The 17,941-nt window shown below is 38.1% G+C and overlaps 1 protein-coding gene across 1 annotated transcript; it reads left to right on the forward strand.

The window, feature by feature from the left end:
- Positions 1–220: 220 nt before the first annotated feature.
- LOC308611709 (uncharacterized protein) lies at positions 221–17,780 on the forward strand (the record flags this gene model as incomplete). Its single annotated transcript, XM_081260389.1, has 7 exons — positions 221–595; positions 704–900; positions 1,311–1,391; positions 7,290–7,361; positions 7,908–7,982; positions 15,029–15,147; positions 17,161–17,780. 7 exons carry the CDS (start codon positions 221–223, stop codon positions 17,778–17,780), a joined length of 1,539 nt encoding a protein of 512 aa, XP_081116515.1.
- Positions 17,781–17,941: the final 161 nt, after the last annotated feature.

The raw sequence follows: 17,941 nt of genomic DNA on the forward strand, positions 1-17,941 counted from the left end.
GATCAGGCTGAAGGTCACCAATCATTTGAAATACTTGTTCCACCTCTAGGTAGTAAGAGCTCAAAACCAATGAGCTTTATTGTTTCACCCCCAAACCTGAAGAAAGATCCAGTTCAGCATCGACGGCTTGCCAAAGTTGTTGTTGGAACTATAGGCCAATTTGAAAAAAAACACTCAGGGTCTAGAACAACAGTTGCAGGGTGATTATTTACATCCCAGTATGGATGCCTTTTATCCTGAGGAGAGCATAGCTAGGGATTTTCTGGGGAGCCCAGATGAACCTCCAGAGCCCCCTGAGGAAGCTGAAATGTCTGCATCCCAGCAGGAGGCCCAAACTCGTCATCCGGAGCTCACTGAGGAGGCTGAATCTTTACCTCATCAAGAGGCCCCTGCTCAGCGTCCACAGATCCCTGAGGACGTTGAATCTTTTTCACCCCAGGCAGAGGCCCAGGCTCAGCATGCAGAGCCCACTGTGGAGGTAGAACCACCTCCACTTCCGCAGGGGGCTCCATCTCAGCCTTCAGAGGCCCCTGAGGAACTAGAAACTTCAAGTCCTCAGGAGGCCCTTGCCCGGCCTTTGGAGACACTTAAGGAGGTTGTAGTTTGACCACGTGTTCATCATGGGGTAAATGAAGCTCAGCAGTCACACTTGTACAATGTCACTGTTAAATCTCTGGCTCTGGCACTTCCCATAAATCCACAGGTCACTAAAGAGGTTGAACCTTCTCCAGTCCAGCAGAAGACCCCATCTCGGCCTCCAGAGCTCCTTACGGAAGTTGTAGCTCAGTCTCCATTGTATCCCGAGGTGACAGATCCAGCACAGAGCAGGACCATGCTGAGCACCCAACATCAGCCAGTATCAAGAGCAGTGGTTCTCACCCAGGGTGATTGTGCACCCAGGTGACATTTGGTAGTGTCTGGAGACAGTTTTGCTTGTCAGAACTGTATATGCTACTGGCATCTAGTGGACAGAGACCAGAGATGCTACTAAACATCCAACAGTGTACAGGAGAGCCTCCCACAGCAAAGAATTATCCAGCCCAAAGTGTCAGTAGTGCTGCCTAGCTAGAGAAATAAAGATCACTTAACACAAGTATTTAATGAGCATTTAGTATTTGGTATCTAATGCAGCACATATATAATCATGAAAGTATAAATCATAATATCTCCCACAGTGAGATTTCTTTAGTGTATGGAGGGAGTAGTGATGTTATGTTTCATCATATATAAAATAGAATTATTGCCAAAGGATAAATGTTCTGAAAGAATATCTATTTTTCTAATTCTTTTGCTTGTGTCTTTTTTTGTAGAAATCTTGGTTGCAATTTACTCCCAGAACTGAGCTTTGGAACGTTTCAGGCCTGGCATGGAATGCAGTTTTTACACAAGTTGTAAGTGAAATAGAAGATGAATACATGTAAACAACTGTGTGTAAAAACAATCATGCAGTTATTGGTTAGCTGGGTGTAAGTAAGCCCAGTATGAATTCTGGAAAGTATGTCTTGAGAGCCATTTAATTTTTTTTTCAAATGAGGCAACTAAGGTACAAAGAGGCCAAGAGACTTGTTTAACTCATATATATGAAAGGCTCTGCTTTCCATAGTACTGATCTTTGGCATGGTCAATTAAAGGCACCAAACAAAAACACTCAGATTAGCATTGTCATGGAATCCCACAGATGCCTCTCCATTATGCGAGTGGTCCAGGGACTTCCACTTTTGAATTTCACTTTGATTCCTTTTCATGTGCAAAGTTCCTAACTGCTTAAAATGTATGCAACACAGAGCTGCAGAGAACTAAGTTTAGCAGGGTGTGGTTCAGTGGGTGTGGGTGCTTCCCCAACCATCATTAGCTCTTTTAAATGGTAAAGCAGAAAGAATTCCTGAACACCCACCACAGGGCTCTCCCCAGCCTCCCAGAACATTATTTTTCAAAAAAGCATATATTGCTGAAGTGAATTATCTGTGGCCAATAGGAACCTTTGAGGTATGGAAAAAGACGTTGTTTGTGTTCAGCTGTAGTGTGAAAAATATAAAGAAAAGACTTTGCTGCGGCCTAATTCAATATGTTTTCTTTGCTGACTACTCTTCAATAAGAAGTGTGGGTTTTACACCCCTTCAGCTCAAAACTTCTCTGATTTCTCATGGCACAAGGAAATGATAGTGGGTACGTTCAATGGCCCGAAGGCGATTTTAGACTCAAGGTAAAGAGCTCTTCTACACCTGGCTTTGGAAAAGACTCTCTTACCTGTCTTGTGGTTCAGAAATCCAGTTTCACACAGTTCCCACATTTTGGGTTAATGAAGGTGTTGAGGCTGTGTCTGGAGCTGGATTAACAATTCCTGCAGATGCCTATCTTTAGCGGCCTCCTTGCTTTCCCTTGTTATTTTGCTGACGCCTACCTTGGGGAGAGAGCACCAAGGGTCGGTTTTTCTTTTGTTAGCACACCGGAGAGCAGGCTCGTGAGGTCCCTTCACCAGGAGGTTTTAGTAGCGTCAGTACAACGTCTGAAACTCACCACTTTTCCTAAACATCCTAGAACACCAAGAGTTCCTTATAAGAATCAGAGTTTCACTATAGTTATGTAGGTAACACAGGAAAATACATTGTGGAAATAAATAAATAAATCACTGAGTGCCATGCCCACTGTCTGTGAACACTGTACTAAGTGCTGGGGATACAAAGACGCATAGGGCAGGGACTTTGTCCCCAAGAAGCTTTCATACTGGAAGGAGAAATATGGATGTCGATGGGAAAACATATATGAGAGCCATTCTAGCATCTATGCAGCAGGGTAACAAGGAGAGGGAGGGGGGTGATGAAGTAGAAAATGGGTGGTAGGTTAGAAAAGATTTGTAATGGAAGAGGCACCAACTTGTTCCTTTGGAATTTGTGCTCCTCTTAAATGACAGAAAAAGGTAGTGAAAGAATCACAACTATCTGGTGTTGTAAATAAATTAGTACTGTACTCCGAAAACTCATTCACAGTTACTTTCAAAAGATTGTCACAGTATAGTAAGTCTTTGTTTTGGACTAAGTCTTTCTAATAGACAAAGCTAATTTGCTTCAGGAAACATTTGCCATGGTGAGATCTAAACTTTATTGCATCTCTTACCAAAGGCAAGCCACCAAGGGAAGATGCCACCCTCGAGTTAAATCATTTTACTACCTATAATGACATATTACTGGGGTGTTTATAAGTTGCCGGCATTAAATAAGTTTGGAAAAGAGCCCCAGCTGAGGTGGACTTATCATGAATTCAATGCACCTTTGGCTTCAGGGCTCCTCACTTGCATAGGTCCCTTCCAAAGTCTTGAGAGGGGTCCTAGCGATTTTTCTATTTATAACTTTGCATGTTTTTATTAGATAGGATTTCCCAAAGTAGATGAGGTTCAGGCCCCACAAAACCTTGATTCATCACCGGGTGTCAGGTAATTATAAGGCAGTAGGTTTCTTGAATGAAGCCTCTATGTTATTGAGAAATATCAGGTGAAGTAGTTAGCAGTGTGGTAGTCTATTTTAAATCCGAAATCTACCTCAAAGATGAGCCAAGAGCTTATTAATTTATAAAATACCACTTTTTGAATGGTGGTAGTAATCATATCTCTTCCAGATAAAATCAGGAATGAAATATTCTATGGAAAACCGGCAGTGGCTGATAATCCTAAATGTTAAGTATGCTTTTTTCTCTGACTGTAAAGTGTTTCTCCTTCATTCACCTATGCACGTCCAGACTGATGGCTTATTTTTAAAAATTCTTTTAGTCACTTCATTGGATCTAACAATACAAGCTCCATGATTTTAGAAACTGAAGGACTGTACAATGTAGAAAGGCTATATATAACTTCACCAGACAGAGCACATTCACATGCTGGCTTGTCCGTGGTACATCAATATTGTACCAAAAACATAAGCACGAAGAGAGAATAAGAGGAAAATCAAAGCCTTATCCCTATTGAATTATTTACCCCATTGTTGAGAATATCAGTGTGGGAGGTGTGGCCACACTATGAAGGCAAATTGAGCTGCGGTCACAGAGCCGCCCTAATGCTCCCCCAGTCAGCTAGCATTGGTTTCCTTTACATAGCTATGTACACACAAAAGCTTACACACTTGAGGGTGTTGTCCTCACTTTTTGCTATGTACTAGAATCCTGGCAGCTTCTCAGATTTAGAAAGGCATAAACACTAAAAGCAAAAATAACTTGGGTCTGCCCTTTGGGGTGATTCAGGGTGGCTGTTTTATTTGTAATAGTTCAAAATTTTGAGATTGTCACACCTAGCAACTACTATACTTTTCTCCTCCCAACTGCATCTTATTCTTCCCACCTGTAGTATTTTCTCCCATTCTATATGTTTATTCACTTTCTCGATAGTGTCCTTTGAAGCACAAACTTTTTAGTTTTTATAAAATCCAATTCATCTATTTTTCCTTTGGTTGTTTGTGCTTCTGGTATCATATCTAAGAAACTGTTGTCTAAAGCAAGGTCATAAAGATTTACCCCTGTGTTTTCTAAGCTCTTACATTTGGATATTTGATCCATTTGGAGTTAATTTTCATATACGGTGTGAAGCTTCATTATTTTGTGTGTGGATGTACAGTTGTCCCAGCATCATTTGAAAAGACTGTTCTTTCCACATTGAATTGTTTTGGCACCCTTGTTGAAAATCAATAGACCATAAATATGAGGGTTTATTTCTATATTGTCAATTCTGTTCCATTGGTTTCCATGTCTGTTCTTATTCCAGTACCACACTGTGATTGCAGTAGCTTTGAACTGAGTTTTGAATCCAGGATGTGTGAGTCCTCCCACTTTGTTCTTTACCGACATTGTTTTGGTTATTCTGTTTCCTTGAATTGCCATAGGAATTTTAGAAACAGCTTGGCAATTTCTGGAAAGAAGTCAGCTGGGATTTTGATAGGAATTGCAATGGAACCATAGGTCGATTTGGGAAGTAGTGAAATTTTAATAAGATTATCTTCCAGTCCATGAATCCAGCATGTCTTTATACTTATTTAGATCTTCTTCAATTTCTTTCAACAGTTTTGTACTTTTCAGTGTGAATCTTGCACTTACTTGGTAAAATATTCCCCTAAGTATTATATTTGTTTTGATGCTGTTCCACATGGAATTGTTTTCTAAATTCCATTTTTCGATTACTCATTGCTGGTGTGTAGAAATAATATTGATCTTATATCCTACAACCTTGCTGAACTCATTTATTAATGCTAACAGTTATTTTCCTAGATGCCCAGGAATATGTCTTGTGGTCTTCCAGTTTCCCAGGAATACATTGGAATATTGCAAAGTGTCTGTGGACATCTCATTCCTCAGCTTTTCTTTTAAAGCTTTGCGGTTGGGTTGTTTTTTGCCCCAAACTCTTATCCATTGCCTCATGCCACCGCCATGTTAAAATATTTGCTTGAAAATGTTTTCCAGAAATGCCACCTGAGCAGAGGCTTTTCTCACTAGACAGCCCTCAGTCAGGTCAAAGGCAAGCCTTTCAAGTGAGGTCTTCCAGGGGACCACCAGACATGTAAAACAATGACAGTTCTTTGGGAATGAGGCTTTGAAGGACCTCCCAGTCCACGCTGCTCGTTATGGTACCAGGGATGTGGGCTGTTTTTCAAGGCTACCACTGGCATGGAGACCAAAGGTCGAGGGCAAGTTAAAGCAACACAGATCTCGTTGTTCTTACAGAAATTAATTTGTTTTCCTTGAATAAATTGCTCCCCCATTTACTGCCAGCATGTTGGTTAAGTTTCCAGAGTTCAGAAGAAGTTGATTCTGACCATTTTTGCCAGTTTTGTTGTTGTTGTTATTGTTGCTTCTATGCAGGGATGAATTTTCAGATGTCCTTCCTCCATCATTTTTACTGATTTTCCTGCAATTAAAAAAAAATCTATAAAGTCTCAATGGCCATAGGCTAATTAAATATTTATCACGAGAGATGATTAAGGAAAAAATAAATAAAAAGAGAAATAAATAAATAAATAAAAAGAGAAAATATAATTCTCATAGAGGCTTTCCCAGATGGGTAGATGAAGTTTGAAAAGGTATTTCTATATTTAGTGCTGTCAAAATTAAGGTTAAAGTAACAGATGTTTCAAAAAAAAAACACCCTTTTTTTTCATTCAGGTTAAACGCAGGCTTTAGAGTCAGAACTGAGTTCAAATTCCAGCTCTGCTTCTTACGAGCTTGATGACTTAAGACAAGTTATGTAACTTCTCTGTGCCTCAGTTTCCTCATTTGTACAATTGTGTAATATATATATCACATAAGGTTACTGTGAGGATGAAATGTTAAATGCTGATCACATATGCATGGCAACCCAAAGGATATTAGTTTTGCTAATTATCTTTATAATATTCTGCAAAAGTACACTAATAATTCTTGAGTAGAGTTAACCTTAAGTTAGATATTCTCTTCTTTCTTCCTGTTTCTTTTCTGCTTTTTTTTCCCCCTTATTTGTTTTAAAGAACTAAGGGGAAAAAAAAAGAAAGAAAGAACTATGAAGAATATCTATTCCAACATTTTAGAATAAAATTTTGTTCCCCAAAATTAATTTGTTTATTTTATTGATATATAAATAAAATGTTATTTATTTATTCAGCAAACATTTATTAAATGCCTAGTAAATATTAGGCACTATGTCAGGCACAGGAATAATACTGACAATAAAGTGTGGTCTCTGCTCTCAAGTTGCTGACAATCTAGGAGAGTGACAAGTAAACAGTTGATTACATACACAGTAACAAAGGCTATGGCACAAGAATACACACGGGACTATGTGATGAGAGTATGGCTTTCACCAGTTCCTCTTGGATTTATCTTTTCTTTGGCTCCAGAACCAAGGAATTAGCCTTATTTTTGTCTTTAGCTGGGTAGTTTAAATCATGAAATTTTTCAAAATTTGTAGAGATGAAAGAAAAACACCTTGAATTATGGAAGACACTAGAAATAGTACTTTTTTACAGAGCAAGGGCTTCCTACCAGCATAGGCACTTCGAGGGTTTTTAACGTGAAAAATACTTTGGCATATTTTTTCTTTGCTAGCCACTTTTTTTCTATTTTATTGTTTGTTTGTTTGTTTCTCTTCTCCACTTTATCATCTAGAGACCTGGGTAGCTCCCAGTGGAAGAGTGTTTTACAGATTCTAAGGCTGATATATAGGTAAAGACAGAAAATGATTTTTTTAACCTTCAAGTTCCATACCAAAAAAAATGACTATAAACTTTCATGGAAGTAATTGAAAATGCAGATAATTTTAATTCCATTCCATTTTTCAGAATTCTCAATCGTAATCCTTTGCCAACAGTTGAAGATTCTTGTCTTTTTAAAGTGCCAGCATTAAACTATTTGTAAGTATTGTAACAGTTTCATGGCTCATGAGATAATTTCTGCTCCTTTTTACTTTCGTCAAAAATTGAGTACTTTGGCTAAAGAGTCATAATTTAGATTTTAACTGGGTTATTGAAAATAAGAGTTATTGGCAAAGAAAAGGATTAAGAAAGAATATATATGGGTAAGAGAGCCAGCAGAGGATGAGAACAGTGTTGAAGAACACATATAGACATGGAACATGAAGATACATATAGGAATAGTATTTATCCAAGAAAGCAAAAAGGAATAAGGGGTACATTATTTTTTTTAAAAAAGAGTGATCAAAAGAGGTAGATGCAATTGAAAAGGAGAAGTGAGGATAATAGAAAATGATTGTACTGTTCAGCACCAAGGTCATTAATTTGATGATGCAAATTTAAATTTCTTCCAAAAGAGCTCTTTGGAATTATCATCTATGGCAAGTAAGAAGCCAAAGTGGAAGTAATCACATGTTAAGTATCTTCTTCAGTTTAGAAATTTTGTCTTTGGGTTTTATATCATGCATGTTTGGGCTTCTCCTTCAGAGACATGGGAACAGCACAAGTGTCACTTACAGCAATTGAAAGCATCCTCATGATGACCCTTGAATTGGAAACACTGTAAGTTGATTTTTCTTACATTGATTTTCACTCAATTGTATTTTTAGGTTTGTTTGATTATCTTCTTAAGTCAGGTTTATTTATGTATAATTTTCATTTAACAAAATTCACTCTTTTTAAATATACAGTGTGATGTGTTTTCACAAACGTATAGTTCTGTAGCCACCACCACATTTGAGGTAAAGAAAACTTCTGCACTCCCAAAAGACCCCTCTTGTCCCTCTGTAGTCAATCCATCCTCCTGTCACTACCAGCCCCTGGCAACCACCAATCTGATTTTTGTCCGCATAATGTTGCCTTTTCCAGAATATTTGATAAGTGAAATCATGTGGTATGTAGCTTTTTGTTTTTGTCTTGTTTCGCTTAGCCAGTCTCTTTGGAGATTTATCTGTTTTGTTGCACCTGTCAGTAGCTCATTCCTTTTGAGCGCTGAGCAGTATTCTAGTTGTGTGGATACACATTCATTGTTTGATGCACATTTGAGTTTCTTCTTGTTTTTTGCCTATTATGAACAAAGCCTCTGAAAACACTCACATGTGTGTGTGAACATATGTCTTGTGTAAGCATATGTTTTCATTTCTTTGGGGTAAAATACCTCAGGGTGGGATTGCTTTATCATATGCTAAGTGCCTGTTGAACTTTTTAAGAAACTGCTGAACTGTTTTCTAAAGTGCCTGTGCCATGTTGCTTTCCCACAAGCAGTCTATGAGAGTTGCAGATGCTCTACCTCTTCACCTGATCGTTATATTAGTTTTTTAAAAACATTTTAGCCTTTCTAGTAGGTGTGTAGTTGAATCTCGTGGTTTTTGCCACATTTTGCATTTCTGTAATAGCTGATGATGTTGAGTGTCTATTCATGTGCAAATATCTTTTTAAATGAAGTGTCTGTTCAAATCCATTTTTAATTGGATATTTGTATCGAGAATTAAGAGTGCTTTATATAAAAAGCAACGGAAAAAGTCCTTGCTCTCAGATATGTGTTTAGTAAATATCTTCTCCCAGATTGTGACTTATCTTCATTATATTAAAGCGTCTCTGAAAACTAGAAGTGTTAAATTTTTGATGAACTCTAATTTAGCAATTTTTCTTAATTTTTCATATTTATTTAATTTATTTATTTGGTTGTGCTGGGTCTTAGTTGCAGCAGATGGGCCCCTTAGTTGCGGCTCATGGGCTTCTTAGATCTGGCATGCGAACTCATAGTTGAGGCATGCATGTGGGACCTAGTTCCCTGACCAGGGATCGAACCCGGGCCCCCAGCATTGGGAACTCGGAGTCTTAACCACCAGGGAAGTCCCTTAGCAATTTTTCTTAGATGGTTTCTGCTTTTTTGTGTCTTAATCTAAGAAATCTTTCTCTGAGACCCCACTGTCTAACCCAAAATCACAAAGATTTTCTCCTACGTATTCTTCCAGACGTTGTATAGCTACATTTAGGTCTATGATTCATTTTGAGTTAATTTTCATATACGTTGTGAGGGAAGGGTCAAGTTTTATTTTTTTGTGGTTTAAGAAACTATTTCTGTAGGACCCTATTGTGACAGTTTATTACACAACGTACTGCACCTTAAATTGTGCCATCCCCCCTCCAATATGGCAAGCTAATAGAAACTGTCTGTTACGCCAAGGCTAGCTGAGGGGATTGCGTGAGATTAGTATGCGGAAACGGCCCTGCATTTAGCAGTCTGTTCCAACCGTCTTTGTCAGGTCACCTGACAAATGACTGTCTTCACCGTGCCGTCACGCATTGGTCACTGCTCTAGCCTCATCTTCCTCAGCGTCCCACAGCATCTGCCACAATTGTGATCCCTCTCTTGTCAGCTACATGCCCTCCTCTCTGGATATAAAAAACTATTTCCCTGTGTAACGACGATACTGTTGATACACAGTATTGAAGAAATTAAATTCCTACACAATAATATTACCTAATAAAGTGTTGCTATTCAAATTTCCCCAATTGTCTCTCTTATATAATATCATTTCTTTTAACAGCTTTTTGAGGTACAATTGACGTGCAGTAATCTGTGTTCACACACACACATACATACACACCATGAAGACATCACGAAAATCAAAATGTCCATCACCTCAGAAAGTTTCTTAATGTCTCTTTGTAATTCTTCCTTCCCATCGTTCCTTGCACTTCCCAGTCGCCATGCAACCATTGATCTGCTTTCTGTTTGCATTTTCTAGAATTTTATGCAAATGGAATCATGCAGTGTATACTTTTTTCTAACTGGCTTCTAACCCAGCATGATTATTTTAATCTTCATCCATATTGTTGTCTATATCAGTAATTCATTTCTGTTTATTGCTGAATAGCATTCCTTTATATGGATGTACCACCATTTATGTATTGACCATTGATGGACATTTGAGTTGTTTGAGTCTTTGTCTATTACAGATAAAGTTGCTATGAATATTTGTGTACAAGTCTTGTATGGATGTTTACTTCCATTTCTCCTGGGTAAATGCCTGCCTGTAGAATGGCTGCATCATTGGTAAGTGTATGTTTAAGTTTTTTAAAAATACCTATTTTCCATAGTGGTTTGATCATTTTACATCTCTACCAGCAGTCTATGAGAGCTGCATTTTCTTCACGTTGTGGCCAACATTTGCTATGCTCAGTATTTTTAATTTTAGATAGTTTAATAGGTGTGTAGTTGTATCTCACTGTAGCATCCCTAATGATTAATCATGTCAAACATCTTTTCATATGCTTATTTTCCACCTGTATATCTTTGAATCTTTTATCTATATTTTTCTGGAGTTTTGAGAGTTCTTTATATATTCTGGAAATTAGTCCTTTATCCAATAGGTAAGTTGCTAGGTATTTTCTCCCATTCTGTGACTCATCTTTTCGTTCACTCAGGAGTGTCTTTTGCAGGGCAGAAATTCTTAATTTCGATGGTGTCTAATTTATCTATTTTTTTCTTTTATGCATTATGCTTTTGGTGTTGTATCTAAGAAATCTTGCCGAACTCAAGGTCATAAAATTTTTCACCTGTTTTGTTCTAGACGTTTTATAGTTTTATGTTTTACATTTAGATCTTTGAACCAAGTTGAGTTCACTTCTGTATATGGTTTAGATGGAAGTTCATTTTTTTTTTCTTTTTGCACCTGGATATTCAGTTGTTCCAGCATCAGTTGTTGAAAAGACTATCATTTCTCCACTGAAATGCCTTTGAACCTGAAAGTCAGTTCTCCACCTCTCTCTCCTTCAGAACTTTGTATTCTGTTCCTTTGGTCTTTTTGTCTATCTTTACACTACTATCACAATGTCTTGAAGATGTAGCTTCATAATCCTTGAAATCAGTTGCTGTTAGTTCTTCAACTTTGTTCTTTCTCAAAGTTGTTTTAGTTATTCTAAATTTTATTTCCATATGAATTTTAGAATTAGCTTGTCAATGTCTATAGAAAAGCCTACTGGGGTTTTGATGTATAAATCGATTTGGGGAGAATTGATGTCTCAACAATATTGAATCTTCTGATCCATGAATACTTTATATCTCTCCATTTATTTAGGTCTTTCTTAATTTCCCCCGGCAATATTTTACAGTTTTCAGTGTGCAAGTCTTTTGTCAGATTTATTCTAAGTATTTTATATGTTGGATTCTTTTATAAGTAACATTTTAAAACTTGGATCTCTGATTGTTTGTTGAGACAAATTCATCTTTTTGTATGTTGATCTTGTACCCTGCAAACTTGATAGACTCATTTATTAGTTCCAGTAGCATTTTCGTAGCTTCTATCAGGTTTTCTACATAATCATGTTATCTGCAAATAAAGATAGCTTTACTTCTTCCTTTCCATTCTGAATATGTCTTTTCTTTTTGTTGCCCTATTGCACTGGCTAGAACCTTCAGTGCAATGTCAAATAGAAGCAATGAGACCAGATATCCTTGCCTTGTTCCTGATCCTGGTGAGAAAGTACTTTGTCCTTCACCATTAAGTATGATGTTAGGTTTTTTGTAGAAGTCATTTATCAAGTTGAGGAAGTCTCCTTCCATTCCTAGTCTACTGAGGGCTGTTTTATTTTTTCTTTAATCAGGAATGTATGTTAGATGTTTTCATTCTTTTCCTGCATCTATTGCAGTGATTATATGATTTTTCCCTTCTTTTCTTAATTTGTTTATTTATTTTTGGTTGAATTGGGTTTTCATTGCTGTATGTATCCAGTATTCTTAATCTTTTATGTAGATCCATATTCCAATCTGGTGTCATTTTCCTTCTGCTTAAAAATACTTCTTTTAACATTTCTTATTGTGAAAGTCTACTAGCAATGAATTCTTTCAGCTTCTGTATGTCTGAGATAGTCTTTATTTTGCTTTTGTTTTGACAGATCTGGGTATAAAATTCTAGCTTGATAGAATTCAATTCACTACTTTAAAGATGTTATTCCACTGAGTTCTCGTTTACGATTTTTCAAGCAAGAATTCTGCTGTCATTGTCATCTTTGTTCCTCTGTATGTAGTATATAAGTTTTTTCCTCTGGCTCCTTTTAAATTCTTCTCTTTATTGCTGGTTTTGAGCAATTCGATTATTTTCTGTGCCTTGGTGTAGTTTTGTCCATGTTTCTTATGCTTAAAGTTCATTGATCTTCTTGACTTTGTGGGTTTATAGTGTTTACCAATTTGGAAAATTTTTGGCTATTATTTCTTCAAATTTTTATATTTCTCCTCTCCTTCATGGACTCTAAGTACACATGTATTAGGCCACTTGAAGTTGTTGCACAAGTCACTGAGGCTCTATTCATTTTGTTGTTGTCTTTTTACTCCTTTTGTTTCACTTTGGATAGTTTCTGTTGCTATGCCTTAATGTTCACTGACCTTCTGCCGTGTCTAATTAGCCTTTAACCTCCTGCAATATCTTTTTCATTTAGACATTGTTTTTAATCTCTAGAAGCTCAATTTAGGTCTGTTTTACATTTTCCATGCCTGTACTTAACATTTTCAGTGTTTAGTCTGGGTTTTTTAGCATATGAAATACAGTTATAATAACTTTTCTTCATGTATAATAACTTTTTAAAAGTTCTTTTCTGACAGTTCTAACATCTGTATCGATTATGGGTTATTGTTGATTGATTGCCTTTTCTCCTCAGTATGGGTCATATTTTCCTACTTCTTTGCATGCTTGGCAATTTTTCATATGATCCCAGATATTGTGAGTTTTAGTTTATTGTGTGCTAGTATATTTATATTCCTGTAAAATGCCTGGGCTTTGTTTTGGGTGAAATTAGGTTACTCAAAACAATTTTATTCTTTTAGGTCTAGCTTTTAAGGTTCGTTGGGTAGGAGTCCAAGTAGCCTTTAGTCTGGAGCTCATTATTTGCAACTACTGAGACAAGTCCTTTCTGAGTATCATGAGGTTTTCCAGTCTGAGTTGTAGGAACAGGTACTATTCCTACAACCCTGTGTGATATCCAGTTGTTCTTCTTATTAATCCTTTCATGTGGTTCTTTTCCTGGCATCCAGTTATTCCTCACACAAATGTACTGACCCATACTTTGTTGAATTCTCAAGAGATCCCTCTGCATATCTCCAGAGTTCTTTGTCTGTGCACTTCTTTTCTCTCTGATACTCTGCTTTGTGAACTCTAGTTACCTTGGTTCTCCCAGACTCTTATCTCCATTTCATCTGTCAGGGAGCCCACTAGTCTCTGTCTGGACTTCTCTTCCCTGTACCATGACGTGAATACTCTCTCAGAGAAGTAAGGGCAATTATAGGGATCACTTCATTTATTTCCCATCTCCTCGGGAATCACTGAAATGTATTGCGTGAGGTTCAGTTTCTTGAAAACTGTTGCTTCATTATGTTCCATCTGATTTTTTCCTTGTTTCAGGTGGGAGGTTAAGTTGGCCCTTGTACTTCATCTTGGCCAGAAGCCAATAACATTCTTTAAGTCTGTTTTGTTTTGATACAGGATCCAATTAAAGATTAGGCATTGCATGTCATGTCTGTGTTTCCGTTAACCTAGAATTATTCCCTAGTATTTTTTTTTGGTCTTTTATGACATTGGCTTTTTTGAAGAGTCTAAGCCAGTTGTCTTGTAAATTGCCCCACAACCTGTATTTGTCTGTTTCCTCATTAGATTCGAAGTAAACATTTTGGGGAAGAATACTATATAGGTGATGTATTCTTCATACTTCATCACTTGAGGTGGCCCAGTGCTAAGTTTGATCACGTGGTTAAGGTGGTCTATTCCATATCTCTCCATTGTAAAGTTATTTTTCCCCTTGGTAATTGATAAATAATATGTGGGGTGATCCTTGGGATCAGTGAAGATCCTACTTTCAAACAACTCTTCACCCAACTGTGCATCAATGATAATCCTTGTCTGAATCGATTATTACATTGATAGTTGCAAAATAACACTTTCCTAATTCTATCCTTCCTTTTGCATTTATTAGCTGACATTATTCTATAAAGAAGAGCTCCCCCACTTTTCATTTGGAGTATCATTATGAACTCATGTGCTTTTTTTTCAATTAACTACGTTATACCTTATTATAATGATAATGTTATTCTTTGGAATGTTCCTTTTGTCCAGATTTGGTCAATGCGATCTCTGTTATTGTTTAGCCACATGACGCTTTTTTATTACTAGAATAATTTCTAATATATTACTCCTCACAAATAGGAACTGAGAAAGTGACTCCAGAATGTGCGGTCTTATTCATACTCTTCTTAGAAGTCTGCCTTCTTCCTGTGTACTCTCAACCCAAAGTGAGGCTTTCGGGTTGGAAGGAGATACTTCTGAATTAAACTACAGTTCAGTGTCACCCAATTCTAATCGCTATTCCCTTTTTTCTAGGCATATCATACCTACTGCCATCCTAATCCTTCTGTTGGGCACCTCTCTCCTCCTCTATATTTATTTCCAACAGTCAAGGGCAGCAATTGGCCAACCGGCCCCTATCCAGTTCTATAGTCCATATGCCCCAAGAACTCCTTTTTGCACTGGTCTGTGGTGGCCTTGGCCTACCTCTTCTACCTACTCAGGTAACTCTTTTACCACGAATTTAATTACCTGTGTTTCCATTTATAGGATCTTACCCAGCCGTAGGGCCTGCTGCCTCTGCCAATTTAAAAATACTATTGAGGTTGTCTGTGAGACAGTCAAGCTGCGTTGTGACAGTGAACGCCTGAGGGATGTCACACGTTGTGGTGAGTCTCAATTGTGGGATAATACATTTTTAATTTAATTTTTTATTTTTAATCAAGGATGATACATTTTAAAACTAATGATGTAATTACATTATTTTAATACATTCATTTAGAGTTCCAGCTCCCTAAATTTCTAAGAATTACCCCCTTGCTAAAAATCAGATTCTTGGTTACATTATTAAGCTAAGAATAGCTCAGTTACATTATTGGCTTCATAATGTAAGTGATCTGCATATTTAAAGGAACCAGAGAAAGGAATGGAAGGGGGAAGGGAATTCACATTAATGGCCACATATCCTATGCTGCCCTCTGTGCAAATGAGAACTTATTCACATAGTACATCACAGTTTGTAAACTGATTTTATATACATTAGGTCTCAAGTACCCTTTGTCTTATAAGACAGGTGTAAATATATTTTTGTTTATTTGGTTTGTTTCTGCAATTTTATAAAGAGTACAAGTGATGCTGTTTTATGTCCTATCTGGAGCCTGAGAGTTTCTGGTTCCATAACCAGAAGCTGCTACCAAGCCCTTCTAATGCATGGGAGAGCTAGTTATTTCTCTGACTGTCCAGCTCTGAACTTGCTCTGAATCGCAAGTTTTTCTATCCACAAAACACTCAGGGGCTTTCAACTATTTTTCTATACATTAGATTTATGGGCACTAACTTGATGACTTCCAAAATGTGCTTTCATGCCCAGGTAGCTTGAATACAGGTCTCTTTCAGTGATCTAGAGCGCATCATAAATAATAACACTTTGCCACTTATATAAAGACAATATTGCTGATTTTTCAACACAGTTTTTTTTTTTCCTTTGGCCACCAAGCTGGTGGGATCTTAGTTCCCCCAGCAGGGATTGAACCCGGGCCACAGCAGGGAAAGTGCCGGGTCCTAACCACTAGACCACCTGGGAACTCCCCCAAACATTTTTTTTACTAATTATATTACTCCCTTCTCCCCCAGAAGTGGGCAGAAAAGGCATTTTTACTCTCCTTTTACAGGTGAGGAAAAAGAAGATCAGAGGTGTTAAGTGCTATGACCGTAGTGCCCCGATCTCCTGTGCCCAGTTTGGGGCTCTCTGCTAGCCTCTGCTCCTCCTTTCTCATGACCCTTCCCTCCTCCTTTGACCCTCACCAAAAATACTTTTTATCCTTTTGGGAGACAAGCCCAGCTACACAATGGTACACATTACCTTCACACAGTCAGAAGATTTGGATGGTTCCCCAAGTAGAGCTGGAAATATTACAAGTAAAATGAATTGAAAGCAAAGTAGCCATCTGACAGAAGTTGCTTTTTCCCGTCTACATTTTAGGGCCTCAAGTATTATTCCATTGATTTGTTGAACATTCCACATGGGCATACAATCTGGCAAATCTCTAAACTTATACCCGAGATCCCTGCCCAAATTTTAGCAAAGAGCCAGGGCGGACATAGTGTTTTTTTCTGTATAGAGCCTTCTGTTATGGGGACTGGGATATATAGAAGCAGGGACTAAGCAAAGGACTCAGTGGGTAGTTGGAGAAGGACATGTCCAGATGACGACCTGTTAGCGGCGGTGGTTGTCGTGGAGATCTGTGATAGCAGCAAGAACACAAGCACACTGAAGAGGTGGAGAGAGGAAGCCTCACACTCCTGTGCCTTTGAGGCAGGACAGGATGGGGTATATGAATGTGAGGAGTCACAGTAGATCTGCAGAGAGTCCAGCTGATTAGGGGAATATTTGTCTTGCAGCCTTGGCTTTTCTTGAGTACTGGCCCCTGGGAACCAGTGGAGTAATCCTGAATATAGTTCCTATATTTCACGCTACAGAATTTTCTGAGTAGATAGCCCCCTTTTCAAGAGAGACCTTTCTCACATTTTGTTGTTGCCAGTCATAGGCTTAAGTGTGGGTTTCTTTTTCTCCTAAGTGGCACTCAAACTTTGACTGATTCCTAATTTCTTTGGCTGTGGACTGACAAAAGGCTGTCCCATCAGTCTTCAATGATCAAAAACAGTCCCTTCTTTTTTGACAGATGAAGAAACATCTATAGAGAATGCAGGAGGATCGTTGATGAAGGTGTTACAAGCCCAGAAGAAGAACAACAGCACCGAGCGGACTACTGAGTCAGAGAGGATGTCCTCACCTAACAGTGCTGTCAGCTTGTCAGGCTTCAGGAATGAGCAGCTGGACTCTAATAATAAAAGTGATATTATCAGTGCACTAAGTTACATACTGCCTTATATCTCAGAGGGAAATCTAGGAGATGTGGAATCAACATTATTACCATTCATTCAACTTCTTTTTTCAAATACACAAGATGGAGATATGCCACTGGGCCTTTTGAAAATCAATACAAGGAGCCCTTCTGTTAAAGCTGTACCCAACAATTCAACTAATAAAAACAAATTGAGGGAACTCCATTTTGTGGAAAATGTGTTAGATGCAGAAACTCAAGAAAAAATTGATGAGGTAAAAAAGGAAGAAACACCTGCCACGCGTACGCGTTCCAACCTTTTAACTGCCGTGTTTACACGCTACATCTTTCAAAAGAAATTAGAAACTGCCCAACCACAGAAAGACAGCCTAGCAAAGATGGAGAGTACAGAGGAAAAGCTGCTGAGAGTGAACAAGGTCCTCAAGGGGCATACATAAAATGCACCTCAAAGCAGTGGGAGATGAGAGCGTCAGGAGGAAACAGAATGCCCAGCCATCTGTGGCGAACACTGCCAAAGAATGAAAGCTAGGGAGGCCATCCCCAAGAAAGCTGAAACAGTTTCTCGTGGTGCAGAGGCCCAGGAAGCTGTTGGGAATGT

Source organism: Mesoplodon bidens, assembly GCF_964165515.1.
Source record: "Mesoplodon bidens genome assembly, contig: HAP1_SCAFFOLD_297, whole genome shotgun sequence".
Taxonomy (NCBI): Eukaryota; Metazoa; Chordata; class Mammalia; order Artiodactyla; family Ziphiidae; genus Mesoplodon; species Mesoplodon bidens.